Source organism: Equus przewalskii, chromosome 14, assembly GCF_037783145.1.
Source record: "Equus przewalskii isolate Varuska chromosome 14, EquPr2, whole genome shotgun sequence".
NCBI lineage: Eukaryota > Metazoa > Chordata > Mammalia > Perissodactyla > Equidae > Equus > Equus przewalskii.
This window is the reverse complement of record NC_091844.1, coordinates 54,745,367-54,761,436: the sequence shown is the minus strand read 5'-3', so window position 1 is coordinate 54,761,436 and position 16,070 is coordinate 54,745,367. Positions and strand designations below refer to the sequence as shown.

The 16,070-nt window shown below is 39.6% G+C and overlaps 1 protein-coding gene and 1 long non-coding RNA gene across 9 annotated transcripts in view; one reads left to right on the top strand and one right to left on the bottom strand.

The window, feature by feature from the left end:
- Positions 1 to 15,912, top strand: part of LOC139075576 (uncharacterized) — a 30,518-nt gene extending 14,606 nt beyond the window's left edge. The window contains exon 3 of the long non-coding RNA XR_011526118.1: positions 15,791 to 15,912. This is a non-coding gene — a long non-coding RNA (uncharacterized lncRNA). The remainder of the gene's footprint in view (positions 1 to 15,790) is intronic.
- Positions 1 to 16,070, bottom strand: part of THADA (THADA armadillo repeat containing) — a 307,690-nt gene that overhangs the window by 61,779 nt on the left and 229,841 nt on the right. For all 8 annotated transcript variants that reach the window (XR_011526117.1, XM_070572782.1, XM_070572784.1 and 5 more), the window contains one exon: positions 10,774 to 10,868. Coding sequence is in view for 7 of the 8 variants with exons in the window: in XM_070572782.1 (XP_070428883.1) it covers positions 10,774 to 10,868 (95 nt within the window). In the remaining variant the exon portion in view is untranslated. The remainder of the gene's footprint in view (positions 1 to 10,773; positions 10,869 to 16,070) is intronic.

The following is a 16,070-nucleotide window of genomic DNA, read 5'->3' as shown; positions in this document are numbered from 1 at the left end:
CTAATATACATATGAGTGCAATCCCAGAAAGAGAGGAAAAAGGAGAAGGAAAAAATATTTAAAAAAATAATGGTGCTGGAACAATAGATATTTGTATGCAAAAAATGAAAGAGAACTTCAAGTGACACTACTATACCCCTACTAAAATGGCTAAAATTAACAAGAGGGACAACCAAGTCTAGGTGAGGATACAGAACAAGTGTACCTCTCATTCAGTGCTGGTGGGAATGCAAAATGGTAAGCCCCTTTAGAAAAGAGTTTGGCAGTTTCTTACAACATTAAACAATCTTCATCATGACCTAGTAATCTCCTTCCTAGGTTTTACTTAAGAGGAATGAAAACATACGACCACACAAACACTTCTATGTGAATGCTCAGAGCCACGCTATTCACAATTTCCAAAAAGTGGAAACACCCAAATATATTTCAACCGGTGAATTAAAATAAACAAACCATACATATAATGGGGTACTACTCAGCAATAAAAAATCATGACTCACACCATATTAATAAGGAACAAAAATCACATGATCATCTCAACAGATGTGGAAAAAGAGTTCGACAAAATCCAACACCGTTTCATGATGAAAACACTCAACAAACTAGAAATAGAAGGGAACAACTTCAACCTAATAAAGGGCATTTATGAAAAACCCACAGCTAACACCATACTTAACAGTGAAAGACCAAAAGCTCTCCTCTAAGATCAGGAACAAGACAAGGATGTCTGCTCTTGCCACTTCTATTCAACATTGTACTGGAGGTTCTAGCTAGAGCAATTAGGCAAGAAAAATAAATTAAAAGCATCCAGATTGGATAGGAAGAAGTAAAACCTATTTCTATTGCACATGACATGATCTCATATAGAGAAATTTCCAAAGAGTCCACAGAAAAACCTATCAGAGCAAACAAATGAGATCACTAAGGTTGTAGGATAAAAGATTAATATACACATATCAATGGTAATTCCATACAGTAGCAATGAACAATCCAAAATGGAAATTAAGAAAGTAATTTCATTTACAATACTATCAAAAAAATGAAATATGAATAAATTTTTTTAACAAAAGACGTTCATGATGTGTACACTGAAAACTACAAAACCACTGAAAGAAACTGAAAAAGATCTAAATAAATGGAAGGACATCGTGTGTTCTGATCAGAATATCTAAAGACATAATATTGTTATAATGACAAGACTCAAACTGACCTACAGATTTAACACAATACCTATTAAAATCCTAGCTGGTTTTTCTTTTCTTTTTGCAGAAATTGACAAGCTGATGCTAAAATGTGTATGAAAATGAAAGGGACCCAGCCAAAACAATCTTGAAAAAGAACAAAGTTGGAAGACTTATATATCTTGATTTCAAAAGCTACTATAAAGCCATGATAATCAAGACAGTGTGGTCCTGACATGAGGACAGACATATAGATCAATGGAATAGAATTGAGAGTCCACAAATAAACCCATGTATTTATGGTCAATTGATTTTCTGACCAAGGTGCCAAGACAATTTAATAGGGAAAGAATAAGTCTTTTCAACAAATAGTGCTGGGACAAATAGATAGCCAGATGCAAAAGGATGAGGTTGGACCTGTAGCTCACACCAAATACAAAAATTAACTCAAAAGGGATCAGAAACCTAAATGTTAAGAGATAAAAGTATAAAACTCCTAAGAAAAAAAAATGGGTGTAAATCTTTGTGACCTTGGATTAGGCAATGATTTCTTAGATATGACATCAAAAGCAAAAGCAACAAAAGAAAAAATAGATAAAGTGGACTTCATCAAAACTAAAAACTTTTGTACATCAAAGACATTATCAAGAAAGTGAAAAGGCAACCCACAGAATGGGAGAAAATACTTACAAATTATATATCTGATAAGGGATTAATATCTAGTATATATAAAGAACTCTTACAACTCAAGAATAAAGAAATATATAAACCAAGTTAAAAATGGGCTGAGAATCTGAATAGACATGTCTCTAAAGAAGATATACAAATGGCCAATCAGCACTAGAAAAGATGCTCCATATCGTTAGCCATTTGGAAAATGCAAATCAAAAGCACAATGAAATACCACGTCACACCCACTAGGATGGCTGTAATAAAAAACATGGACAATGACAAGTGTTGCTGAGGACGTGCAGAAATTGGAAACCTCATGCGTTGCTGGTAGGAATGTAAAGTGGTGCAGTCTCTTTGGAAACTGTTTGGCACAATTCCTCAAAAAGTTAAATTTAGAGTTGGCATATGGCCCAGCAATTCTACTCCTAGGTGGATAGCCAAGAAAATTGAAAACGTATTTCCCCACAAAAAGTTGTCCAGGAATCTTCATAGCATCATTATTCAAAAGGTGGAAACCACCCAAATGTCCATCAACTGATGAATGAATAAACAAAATGTGGTGCATCTATACAATGGAATATTATTCAGCCATAAAAAAGAGTAGAGTGTTGATTCATGCTACAACATGATGCACCTTGAAAACATTATGTGAAGTGAAAGGATCCAGACACAAAAGGCCACATGCTGTATGATTCCATTTATATGAAATGTCTAGAATAAGCTTTCAAAAACAACTTGCTTAACTAATGTAATTGACATGGGCAACTAGTTTCATGTTATCTGTGATGCAGAGGGGCTGGAGTGGGGCAAGACAAGACCACAGAGGAAAATTGAAATCACAAATGTTCTGAGACCCCAGTTGCTCATTTGAATAGTATTTTACTCCTAGGGTAGGGTCCTAAGGTTTCATGACATGGTTCTGTTACAGATCCAGACATTCAGCCCAACTCTCACACTATTACAAGACCCTTAATTTTGGTCATGGAAATGGAAAGCGGACCATGAGCAGGAAAGCTTGACTATTTCACTAACTAGTTGTGTGTCCTTGGGCAAGTCACTTAGTTGCTACGGTTTCCACTTTACCTACCGATTAAATGGTCTCTAGACTCTAGAGTTCTAAGAACTGTGGACCTATGTACTCAGCCCCAGGCTTGGAATTAATGAGGGGTAAACACCACATCAACCTAGCAATCTAATAACACATCCTGTATTATTCTGACTTCCGAAAGGCAGCTAGGAGTCATCCGCTTATTTCAGGAGCTCACTGTTCCCTGGGAAAGATACTTTTGGCAAAAGCAACAGTTCAGATGACAGTCCCAGTGTTTTGGAGAAAAGCAGCTAATTTACTGACAACAAAGGCTGTTTTTTTTCCTTGAAATTTCTTAGCTGCAGGGCCAGAAATACAAAGTCCCCAGAAGACTCTAAAAGTATGTTCTCAATTCCCTTTTATCTCCCACTCAGAGCTGAGAGAATAGCACCAACTGTGTCATATTAGACACATCTGCAGCCAGCGCCGATAAAAGTGCACAACCAAGGGAACAGATAAGAATTGTTTTCAATTTGTTCAGATGGGATTGGTTAAATTTAACCTAATTAGACCAAATAATCAAAGCAGGTGTTTGTAAGTTGCTAATGTTTTTATTCTCTGTAATTGTTTGGCTATATTTCCCAGGAACTTAGGTAAAGGAAGTTAATGTCATAAAAATCATTGACCTTATATTTATTCATGTCACACATCTATTATTCATGTTCTAGGCAGTACAAATACAAGGGACTGTTGAACACTTCTCACAGACTTTACCATTTAACCATCATCAGCATCTAAGCCAGCCTTTGGGAGGGTTTACGTTACCTAACTTCCATTATATAAATACAAGCAGCAATAAATGAGAGCCTGTCTTCTAACCTTACACATCTACAAACCACACTGATTTGGCATTTAGATTATTTAGGGATTCTGACTTCATACTCACAAACCGGTCACTTTTAAGGCATTTAGAAGAAAAATAATAACAATAATAAAAGTTACATTCCAGTTAAAACAAAATGTTTATTGCACTTGGCAGAATGATGAGATCTGAACTATAAATCCCAGCTAACAAAGAAATCACAAAACAGTCACCAGCAGCCTGGCATTGGGAAGTGTTTCATGCAGTGGCCATAACTCCACTTTCAAAGGGAAAAAGGGCAGATGGCTACCTGGGAGCGGCCAAGCTTTCTCTTTCTAGTAACTGCTCCAGTCCTGGGTATGCACACGCCCGCGGGATGGGAGACAGAAACATAGGCAAGAAAGTCCCCAGAGAAACATGTGATCTGGAAGCTCCTCTAAAGGCGACTGCTCCTTGAGGCCTGGGGGTTCTGCAGGAGGGGCAGAAGCCGGGGAAGCTGAATAACAAGAGGGTTCCGGGGCACCCCTCCCTGAGATAGTGAGTGGTTTTCCTGACTAGTCCTCACTGTGCTGTGGGGCCACAGGGTAGGTGGCTGGAGAGCTCAGACTTGGCTGTCTGACTACACACGTGACATCGGGCAGTTCTCTCTGTGCCTTATTTTCCTAATGTCTAAAATGAAGGACCACTACTGCCTCCTTCATTAATCCACCCAAAATGCTTGGTACGGTGCTTAGCATAGAGTTAAGTGCTAATAAATGTTGGTTATAATTATTATGATCCCTACCAGGAAGACGATATTTAAAATGTTTCCTGAAAATGAGAATCTGATGGGCATCCTGTACACATTTCAGGGGTAGGGAAAGAGCCTTCTGAGATGGCTTATATGACGTGGAGTGGGATGGACAAATCCTTCTCCACCTCAAACATTTCTATGAAATTGTTATTTGTCATTCCTTTAATTCTTTGGGATCAACTAATCCTCTTCAAGATTGGTATTTCAATACATTATACACAATATAATTATAAAAGAAATAACCAGGCTGCATAAAATTAGTAAAATGGAGACTAGGAAAAGAAAAATCCACTCAGAAACCCACCAAGAGAACTTAAATTGAAAGTCAGGGGCCAGCCCAGTGGTGCAGCGGTTAAGTCTGCATGTTCAGCTTCGGTGGCCTGGGGTTGACCAGTTCGGATCCCAGGTGCGGACATGCCATCGCCTGGCAAGCCATACTGTGGCAGGTGTCCCGTGTATAAAAAGTGGGGGAAGATGGGCACGGATGTTAGCTCGGGGCCAGTCTTCCTCAGCAAAAAGAGGAGGATTGGCAGATGTTAGCTCAGGTCTAATCTTCCTCAAAAAAAAAAAATTAAAAATTAAAAAATACAGTAATTGAGAATACTTTAAAAAAAAACTCAGGAAGTGCAAATAGGTAAGATATTTGTTTAAATACTTAGTAAAAGAAAACGTTCGGGGGCTGGCTCCGTGGCCGAGTGGTTAAGTTCATGCGTTCTGCTGCGGCTGCCCAGGGTTCGGATCCTGGGCGCGGACATGGCATCACTCGTCAGGCCATGTTGAGGCAGCGTCCCACATCCCACAATTAGAAGGACCTGCAACTAAGATATACAACTGTGTACCAGCGGCGGGGCGGGGCGGGGTGGGGGTGGGGATGGGGGGGCGGGGCGGGGTGGGGGTGGGGGGGGCGCGGTTTGAGGAAATAAAGCAGAAAAAAAAAAATATTGGCAATAGTTGTTAGCCCAGGTGCCAATCCTTAAAAAAAAAAAAGGAAGACTGACAACAGTTGTTAGCCCAGGTGCCAATCTTTAAAAAAAAAAAAAATGTTCAATTCAGTAGCTGTGAAACACACAAATTGAAGGGGTGTGGGCATAAGAGAGAAATAGAAAGTCCATCTCTCAGAAAAAAGGGGGTAAATGTTTAGTCAGGTCTCAGAGAGTGTTTCAGTAAATAGACATTTCAATGGAAAATTTCCAACCTGAGAGCAAATAAGTTTAAGCTGAGTTTAAAATGAGCAGGAGAGCTCTCCGTGATCACGTCCCTGTCCAGGCTGGAACCAGCCTCTGAGGCCGCGTGCAGTCCGCCTTCTCTGCCTCACCCCCCCAACTCCAACCGGAGACTGTAATTTTCTTTGCAGCAGGAAACTGATATATACTAATGGTGACAGCTGGACTCAGAAGAGGAAAAAGAATACAGGGGACAGAGAGTCCTTGTGGGTTTAAATCACTTTACAATCCAAAACAAAACCCCCAGATTTGGAATTTTTAAAACCTAGTTAATGGCTGAGGAAACCTCAAATGATTGGGAAGTACTAAGATAAAAGTTTGAATTACGCAAAACACATCATTATCTTAAGCTTTTCTAATCATCTTCTCTGCCTTTCTCCTTCACTGTTTCTCTCGTTGTTTCATGCCCTCAGCCCTCCAACGCGGTTCTAAGACACTTTAGCCCACAGGCTTCCAAGGTCACTTACAGGACAGTGTTGGAGAGGAGACGGGCAGATCCTCTTCCACCCAAAAAACTCTCCCTGAAATTGATATTGCTTCATTTCTTTTGGAATCATTAGCTCTTTCAAGATTCAAATTTAGATACATTTACTGTTGAAATACACGTACACACACACACACACACACACACACATGAATAAAACAAAATTATGCTGTGTAAAATAAGTAAAATGGAAAATAAGAGGAAGAAACCCCCCTATAATCACACCATTCTAAAACAACCATTTTCAGTATTGTGCTGCCTCAGACGTTAGTCTGGTCCTGCACTCCCCAACCTCCACCTCCCAAAACCCTAATACTGATTATCACAACGCCTGGACAAATCTCTCTGACATTCTGTAAAGGAATTCTTGGCTAGACTTTTCTTCACTGACAATAGGAACTTAGCTCCATAAGGATCCTAAGAAACCTATGAGGATGTGAGCAGAGAAAGAAATGTCACCTTGTCTTAAAAACCATATGACCCTACTCTCTGTCTTATCTCCTCCAATAATCTCCTTTGTCTGCAGGGTCAAGTCCAAGCTCCTTAGACTTCGGCCTATGAGGCCCTCCATGATTGAGCTCCTGCCGCCCCAGTCTCACTTCTAGTCACATCTGCTTGGCCTTGAATCCAACATCCCAATTGCACTGGCCTAGCTCTTTGAAGGCTGTGCTGACTTGTGCCTCTGTGGCTTTGGCCATGCTCCTCCTTCTGGCTTTAATGCCCACCTCCATCTCGTCCCTCTGGTGAATCTCTACTCAGTCTCAAAACTCCGCTCAACCACCTCCTCCTCTATGAAGCTTTTCCTTCCCTCCCAAGGAGAAATGACCTTTCATTCTTTAGTGCCTCAAGTGGATCCCACACACACTTCCTTTATAAAGCATCTGTAAGCCCTTATTGCATCTACTTACTTATAAGCCCAAGACATTTTCATAAGTATCTCCAGATACAGGTGCCCAACACGCCTGATGCTAGCATGTCATGTCTGATGATTGAAAACAACAAAAAATGATTCTTTTCTGGATCAGTCAGAGGGGCGGGAACATCCCTAAACAAGTAAATTCCAACGTGGATTCCTGACATTCTATGCCAGTGTTTTCCTAGAAAAGCAGGCATTTCTTCTTTCCTGAAGACGTTTAAGAATACAAGGAGAATTGTGAATGTGAGGGGTAAAGCATAATTCTGCCAGGCTGCAGGGGACTGGATTAGATGCATGTTTTCCATCTAATGATAATGATAATGATGATAATAATATTAGTGCTAGTTAAAGCTTACTGAGCACTTATTCTGTGCCATGCAAAGCACATTCTTTACATGGGGCTTTGCATGTATTAGTTGATGCTAAGAGACAGATCCTACTACTATTCCCATTTACAATTAAGAAAAAGTGTCTCAAAGAGATTAAACGACTTGCCTAAGGTCACAAAGCTAGTAAATGGCAGACCTGGGATTCAAACCCAGGGATCTGGCTTGAGAGCCTATGTGGCATACTCCCTACTCTGAGCTTTGTGAGCTAATAATGGACGTAGATATATAGATATTTATGAACACATACACACGATATAATCATCTGATTTGAATTCGGAAAATGAATTTACATCTGATTGATGTATGAATTTAAATAAGATTTGTATCTTTTTTTTTTTTTTGTGGAAGATTAGCCCTGAGCTAACATCTGCTGCCAATCCTCCTCTTTTTGCTGAGGAAGACTGGCCCTGAGCTAACATCCGTGCCCATCTTCCTCCACTTTATATGTGGGATGCCTGCCACAGCATGGCTTGACAAGTGGTGCCATGTCCCCACCCGGGATCCAAACTGGGGAACCCCAGGCCGCCGAAGTGGAACGTGCACACTTAACCACTGCGCCACCAGGCCAGCCCCTAAGATTGTATCTTGATGACAACTGTTACTATTCTAAAAACTGAGGAAAACTCTGCATTTCAATCAATCAGTTAATAACAAACCCATTTAATGAGGGCCTGCTGTGTACTTAGCTGGGGTACAAAGAATGTACGGCATGATCCATTCTTCTAGGTACTTATAAGGTAATGTCATGACATTATCTTGAATTCTATACATCCAAGTAAGTGATCACCTTGTTGGGCGATATATTTAGCTATTGTTCAAACTGCTTTTGGAAACAATTTATGAAACACACAAGAATAGATTTCATTACTTTAAGCTCACAGTTTATTTTTACCCTAAACAGTGCTATCCATCTTAATCAGCATTTTATTTGACATTTGGTTAGTTCTAAAAATCTTAATTCATCTTCAAAGGAGGAAACTTTGTTACCACTATTTGTGTGGATGTATTATAGGATACATACATTCATAAACATAGACCTAGATACATACACACATACATATATATCCTGTGGTTTATGAGGGCAATTCCCAAAGGACTGGACAAAATCAGTACTTGTCGGACAGGAATATAGTATGAGCCCTATATGGAATTTTCGATTTTCTAGTAGTTACGTTTTTAAGAGTCAAAAGAAACAGGTGAAATTAATTTTAATAATACATTTTACTTAATCCAATATATCAAAAACATTATCATTCCAATATCTAATCAATATAAAACGTTAATGAGAAATTTTTCATTAGTTTTTTCATACCAAGTCTTTGAAATTCAGTGTGTATTTTATTTTTATAGAACATTTCAATTTGGATCAGCCACATCCAAAGTGCTCAAGAGCCACATGTGGCTAGTGACTGCCACACTAGACAGTGCAGGATATAATGTTTAGAGCTATGGCTGCCATACCAGAAGAAGAGTAAGCACCTACCCACTGCACATCTTACTCTGTGAAGTAACAACTTTAAGAGGAATAATACATGGATGCAAGTGAAATCTGCTGAATAAATGACAGCTTGTGATCACATTTAATTGGGGTCTGGCATCTGAATGAAGTGAAAGTTTGGAGAAAAGGATGATTCAAAAAGGCTAAAGTCATCTTCACAGGGGAGCCCAACTCGTGAGTAAAGAAAGATCAGGCAGGTGGAGAAGAGAGGGTATCTTACAACATTCAAGAGTTAACTCTTCCAGACAAGGAATAATGGTACTAATACGCCAAGAAAAACTTAGTTCAAATAAAATGATGATTATAATCAGCCACACGACTCTGAAAGGACCCTAATGAATGGGGTTGTAAGTAGAGAGCAACTCTTTCATGGTCAAGGCCCTTTAGATACTAAGCAGAGAAGTATTATAAAGCCATGGAATTTGGAACTGAAATACAAACAGGGTGGAAACCCAAAACAACTTACTTGGTAACATCTGATTTATAATTTCTTTATAATTTCTGGACCCCAGTTGGCTCAAGTGCAACATAAACTGGACGCAACCCTGAGGGCCCTTATAGCTAGGGTGACCTATAATTTATTGTGCAAACCTGGACACTTTCAAGAGTAAAAGGGGGCACATTAATAATGATGCTGGGACAAGAGGTATAAAGTAGGACTGTTTTCAGCCATAAAACTATATGATCCTATTCTACCAAACGGATACAACAGCTACCCCTATGCAGGGACGCGAAGCTGATGAAAGTCCAGGCATGTTCTTATTACCTCTGCATGGCCACAGGGGCTTTGTGGGCTAATACACATTGATCCGGGTGAGGCGGGTTCGCACCTCCCCCTCAAAGCACTTTAAATTGGTTGAATTTGGTAACAGGGTTCCATATGGACAGAGCTGGACTCTGACAGCCTGAATATATTTACTGAAGACAACAAATCATTGACAGACTAAATGTAACAGAGGAAAGGCCTGGCCTGCTTGTACTCAGAATCTGACTTTGTAATTGTAGCCTTCTTTAGACAGGCCTAATCAATTAGAAGAGGCTGATTTTAACCAGTTGCAGGTTCATTACTCTGCATTCCAGTTTGTGTTGATGAAAATCAGTTTCAGTCTGTGGCCTGGAATCATGTACAGCACTTCCTGCAGCCTCTTATATAAACACATCAAAAAAATTTTTTATTTGGAGTTGCCCTTCTCCCTTTTAAGAGAACCACTTTGTGAATCATGATTAAAAATAGAACAATTATATGTGGATCTGGGGCCCGTACTAGGAAACATATATGACCAAGGAACACATGTAAAGTCAGAGCTTAGGGAGCGAGGGGTAGATCTGAGACAGTCTCAATTATCTGGGCTCCGGCATCAAATGAGTCCAGCTCAGTAATCTCCATAGAACAGAACTCTCAGTTATTGAAAATGCCGACCTTTCAAAGAAAATGTATGAAATAGGAAAGAGCCAAGGTCTTAGAAACACAGAAGGTATCTGGGTAGAGTCCACAGTCTTCCCTGAATGACCAAACAGAAAATAAACAGCAAACTTCCAACTAAACAAGGGCAAGTTTCCTTGAGAAGCTTCTATGAGGGAACCATATGACGCTATGTTTAATTTTGACATGTGGTTAGTCTCACAAAAGTAGAAGGTGGGGGAGTGTGTGGCAGAGCCATTCAAAACCCCACCTACATTTCAAAGACCTGTAATCATTCCAAAATATGATATAACTATGAATCATACCTGGCTGGGCGCCTTTTGCGGGTTTGTCAAGGCAGCGAGTCAACAGGAAGAGAATATCAATATACACAGCTCTGGTCACCAAACATGGATTTTGCCTAGAAAGGTAAAGAACAGAAAATAAATTGGTATTTTCTCCCCTTGAGGCCTGGGTCACAGAAAAGAGAAAATGGGTATTTTCTATCAGGCATGTCATGAGGCTTAGGGAGTTACAGCAAATGCTAAAAAAGACAGATAAATCACCAATAGTGAGAACACACCAGTAAGTCAAGTGAGAAAATGAAATCCTAGAGCATATGGTGGAGATTGGGCTACACATGTACAAAAGTGATAAAACTCTATGCTCTGGCTCCAAATAAAATACACTGAAAACAAACAAAACCACTATCTTACCCCAGTTATTTTAAAACAAGGGGATGGGGGAAACGACTATATTCTATTATTTTCCTCTTAAGCTGACAAATTTCGGGGAAACATCATTGGTTATGACTATCACTGATTTAGCATTTTGGAGAAGAGCTGCACTCACATATGACAAACGACATCTACAGACATAAAAGGACCAACCAAGAAACAAACACACAAAAGCATCAACACACACTGGAGCAGACATTCCTTTCCCAATTTTTCTCAAATGGAATTTTTTCTTCTTTCAATAAACGGAGCAGTTCATTTTATTCTTGGAACCACACGCTGGAAAAGTAAGTGGGCTTGGATTTAGGGGTCTAGATAAAACAGGAAGAATGAAGACTTTCTTTTGAGAACAGTGTTGAAGGTCCCTGGCTCTGAGCCTCAGTTCATCCTGACCATGAAAAGGGTCCAAACCTCCTCGGTGTACTAATAATTCAGCACAAGTAGTAAAAACAGTAGGGACAGACCTGGGTTTGAATCCTGGCTTGAATCCACTTGTATCCCTGGGACCTGAATCAGATTCCTGACCTGGACGCTCACCTCACTGTGAGCCACTGCGAGCATCTGATGTGGCACAGCAAGCCAGAATGCCCACCTCAGGGCCTGGAACCGGCAGACACTCCATAAGCGCTCATCCTCTGCCTTCTCTGTCTCCAACATAAGATTAGGGAGTGGTACAGTGTCCTGGCTAATGGATTTCCATTTTCTTCATCCCTAAATCCATCCTTCTCATCCCCTGTAAATTAACAGTTTTACCATTTCCCTAAAATTTATTCCCACTCTCTCTTGAACTGTCTCTAACCTACGGCTGGCATATGCTCTAGTATGAAAAGAAAATCAGATACTTTTGATTTAAAACAAAACTGTCTTGTTTCAAGGTCTCTCTGTTGCTGACCTGCCTCATTTCTGGCCCACTTACTTGCTTCACCTACAGTATCTGCTTGCTCCCTGAGCCCTACCCTACCCTAACTCCTAGTTTAGATGTATACCTCATGTTCAGCCTAATTTCATCCCTGTGCCTAGCCATTTTTTAAAAATTAGTTTTAAAAAATAGGTAACACATACACATGTTATAAAAATAACTCAAACAGTACAAAAGGGCATATAGTGAAAATTAAGTTCCTTTTCCACGCCCTCACCCTCTACCCATATTCTGTTCCCCTGAAACAATCACTATTACTGGTTTTTAATATATCCTTCCAGGCACATTCTATGCATTTACAAGCATTTATTGATAGCTACTCACTTGTTTATTTTTACATAAATAGTGGTTTACTACATACTAAGCTCTGAGCATTACTTTTTTTCACTAATATATTTTGGATATTGTTCTATTGAAAACACAGAGATTTGCCTCATTTCTATAAGAGTTATAAGTGCTCAATTTCATGGATGTACCAGTCCCCTATTGAAATAATTCAGATTGTTTAGGATACTTTGCTGAGAACAATGCTGTAATAAAAACATATGTACATCAGTTTTGTGCATATGAATGAGTACTCAGAGGAGAAATTCCTAAAAGCTGAATCGCTGAATCAAGATATTTGCACATTTAAAATTTGATTGATTTTGACAAGATGTCTCTGAAGAGACTATATCAATTTATAGTTTAATCAACTGTGTGTGAGAATTCCAGGTTCCTTACAGCGTGGCCAACACAGTGCATTATTAAAGTTTTTTGACCTTTGTCAAGACAAGTGAAAAACAATACCTCTCTGTTTTATATTCTGATTATTTTATCATAAGTGAGGTTTACCATCACATCATACGCTTTTCAAAAAAGATACTTGAAGTTCTTTTTCTGTGAATTGTTTTCAAATCCCCTGTTCATTAGTTTTTGATTTGTAGGAGCTCTTTGTATATTAAGGAAAGCTGCTCTTTGATACATGTGTTACAAATATATTTTTGCAGTTTATCGTTTGTCTTTTAACTTTATTTATAATTTATTTTACAATTCAGAAATGTTTAGTTTTATGCAAACACATTATTTTTATTTGTCTCCTGGGTTTTATGTCACACTTACAAAGTCTAACCCTTCTCTAGATTATATGTAATACATATATTTAAAATTTTTCCCATATTTTCTTCTAGTACTTTACAGTTTATTTTTTTGCTGTTCTTGTTTAAACTTATCTCTATTTGGAATTTGTTCTTGGGGTTTTTTCCCCCCAAGTCCTGCCCATGTCTTTTGTCTCTATCCAGTTTTCCCCAGGTCTCTAAATCATAATTTCCTGAACTTACTCTTCTACCCACTATGAAAAGCCCACAATCTATGAAAACTTCTTTAATGATATTATTCGCAATTCTAGCACTTCCACTTTTTAACAGGTAGGACTTCCCCCTGCCAAAGAAAGGGCCACTCAAGAAAAAAAAGTGAGAAAATCCAACGCATTGGGTTAATGAATCACCAGATATCTCGCACAGGGCTTAGTAAACGGCCCGCAGATAGCAGGTGGGATAGATTTGAGCTAGGTGCTGGGAGGAGATGCACATGACATGATTTCTGACCTCAGAGAATTGTGTCTAGTTATGGAGACAAAAATAAAGACAAACTTTGGGACAGGATATAAGGAGTTAAGAGAAAAAAACATATCAGGATGGACTGGAGAAATGGAAATGGTTTATGAAATATAATTCCAACTGGGCCGTGAAAGATGGGAAGAATTTAGATAGACAAACTTGACAAGGAAGGGCATTTTCAGAGAGGACAATAAATGTGGGAAGGAATTAGTTTGGCTTGTCCAGGGACCGCGGAGACTAGCTTAGGAAGATTAGAGAATGTGCTGAGAAGGTGGGAACAAGAGCAAGGCAAGCCAGGCTTTCAGGAGACGGGATGCTTTGTGCCAACTGGGTACTTCTGAGCGTAAAAATGTATGGCCTGCTTCCATGTGGTCTTAAAGAGTCACAGCTTCTCATCCTGGATGTTTTTCTATGGGTGGAGCCATACAGAACCACAAAGGGAAGTTTTTGGGAAACTGGTTTGATTTTCAAGTCTAATGAGAAACGTACTTTCCATGAGATTTTTAGCTAAGATAATATATTTTTTAAAAATTTCTAAATGAATAGAGGAAAGGTTGCCAATCTCTGGAGCCCCCTGCCAGGCTGAAGTGTTCTGCATCTTCTCTTGACCTAGCACAGGCTGGCGACCTTGCTGGCCTCCTGGGACACTTCAGGGACCACTTGGACTGCTCCCATAACTGTGAGGCTCAGGGCCGAGTCTGACTTAGTCAACGAGATCATGGGAGGCTCCCTTAAATGCTGCATCTTTTGATTCCAGGAAACAGAAAGGATCTGGGGCCACAAAGGAGTCCATCCATGGCTTCTCCTTTGAGACTGACTCAGGGAGGAATTTTGGCCTGGAGCCCACCGTTCGTGGCTCCACCCTTGAGGACAGCCACAGCCACAGTCACATAACATCCCTGTCTGGAGTCAGAGTTGGGCTTTACTCTGAACTGGCTTCTAAGTCAGGAAAATAATTTTTTTCTCTTTCTTTTTCTCTATTACTTGGTGTTCTGAGTTGGAAATGGTACGCTTGACTTTAGGGTGAGCCAGAGGTTTGTTCTCGGTCTGTCAAGACACTTTGATGATGGGAATAAAATCCTGGGGAAGAGCAAGCCAGCTGGAGAAGCAAGCAAGCCACAGGGTTTTGGTGGGCTTGGGGATTTTTTCTACCCCTAAATGGAAAAATCCTGGCATGGGGCATGTATAATGAAGATTTAGAGTGTTTGAAAAAAATCTGAAGTGGTCAGGGTCTAACAGATGGGCTGAAAATAGCATAACAGTGGCTTTAGAAGGAGAGGCAGGAATCAGGTACTATGAGGACTAAGTTTACATATATAAAATGAAATGAAGGCTTAGTAAAAATCTTGCTTTCTTCCACTCTTTTTATCATTTGTCCGTCGACAAATATCTGCCCGAGAACCTGATTAATACGTTTCTGTCTTGGGAAATCTCTGAACTTCATTAAATCTCCTGCCCTCTCTCCTGGAAGGTGGGGGAGGCAAAAGGCAGGGCAGAGAGAGTAGGGCTTCCCAGACACGTCCACAATGGCCCTAGTGTCTAGAGGACAGCAGGAGCTCTCGAGAAGTCTGTGATAAATTATTCACTTCTCCTGTCCCTTCCGGAATCCCAGGGGCTGCAAGAGCTTTCTGAGGCCCATTCATTCAGAAAACATTTACTAAGAGGCTGCTGAGAGCCAGGAATAGTCCCAGGGTTTGGAAATAGGAAGATGAAATATTCAGTGACACAGTCACTGCCCTCAAGGAACTTAGAGTCCTGAATAGTGTTTCTCAAACTGTAGGTTAGGACCCATTTTGTTGGTTCTGGAATCAACTAGTGAGTGGTGACCAGCATAACAGAAAGAAAGAAAAGCAGAGAGGAAGAAGGGAGGAAAGAGAGAGTGAGGAATGGCAGGAGGAGGAAAATATAATCAGAGGACGTCAAAGTAGGAAAGGTAAATATTGTTTCCTTCACTTGTTTCTGTCAAGTCCTTGCCCAGAATGAATGTTTAACAAATTATCTTTGATGTTACATGGAAATAATTTATGAAGTACAATAATTTTAAGTAAAAGTACTGATTGATTTGTTCTCTTTTCTTTTTCTTTTCCAGGTAATAAGCCACCCTACAACATAGTGAATGGCATCAATATGGTTACACTTGGTATCCAAAATGATGGTGGATATGTTGAAAGTGAACATTCTTGAAATTAAATATGCTAAATCCTGAGTAAATCCCCTTTCTGTTGCATTTCTTTTTACAGACTGTACACATCTTATATAGACATTATTAAAATTTCAAACTGTACAAAATTTCATTTTGAAATTCATGAAATTTCACACACAGACACATTAAGTCATACGTAAAATGTATTTCTTGTTGTGAGTGACTG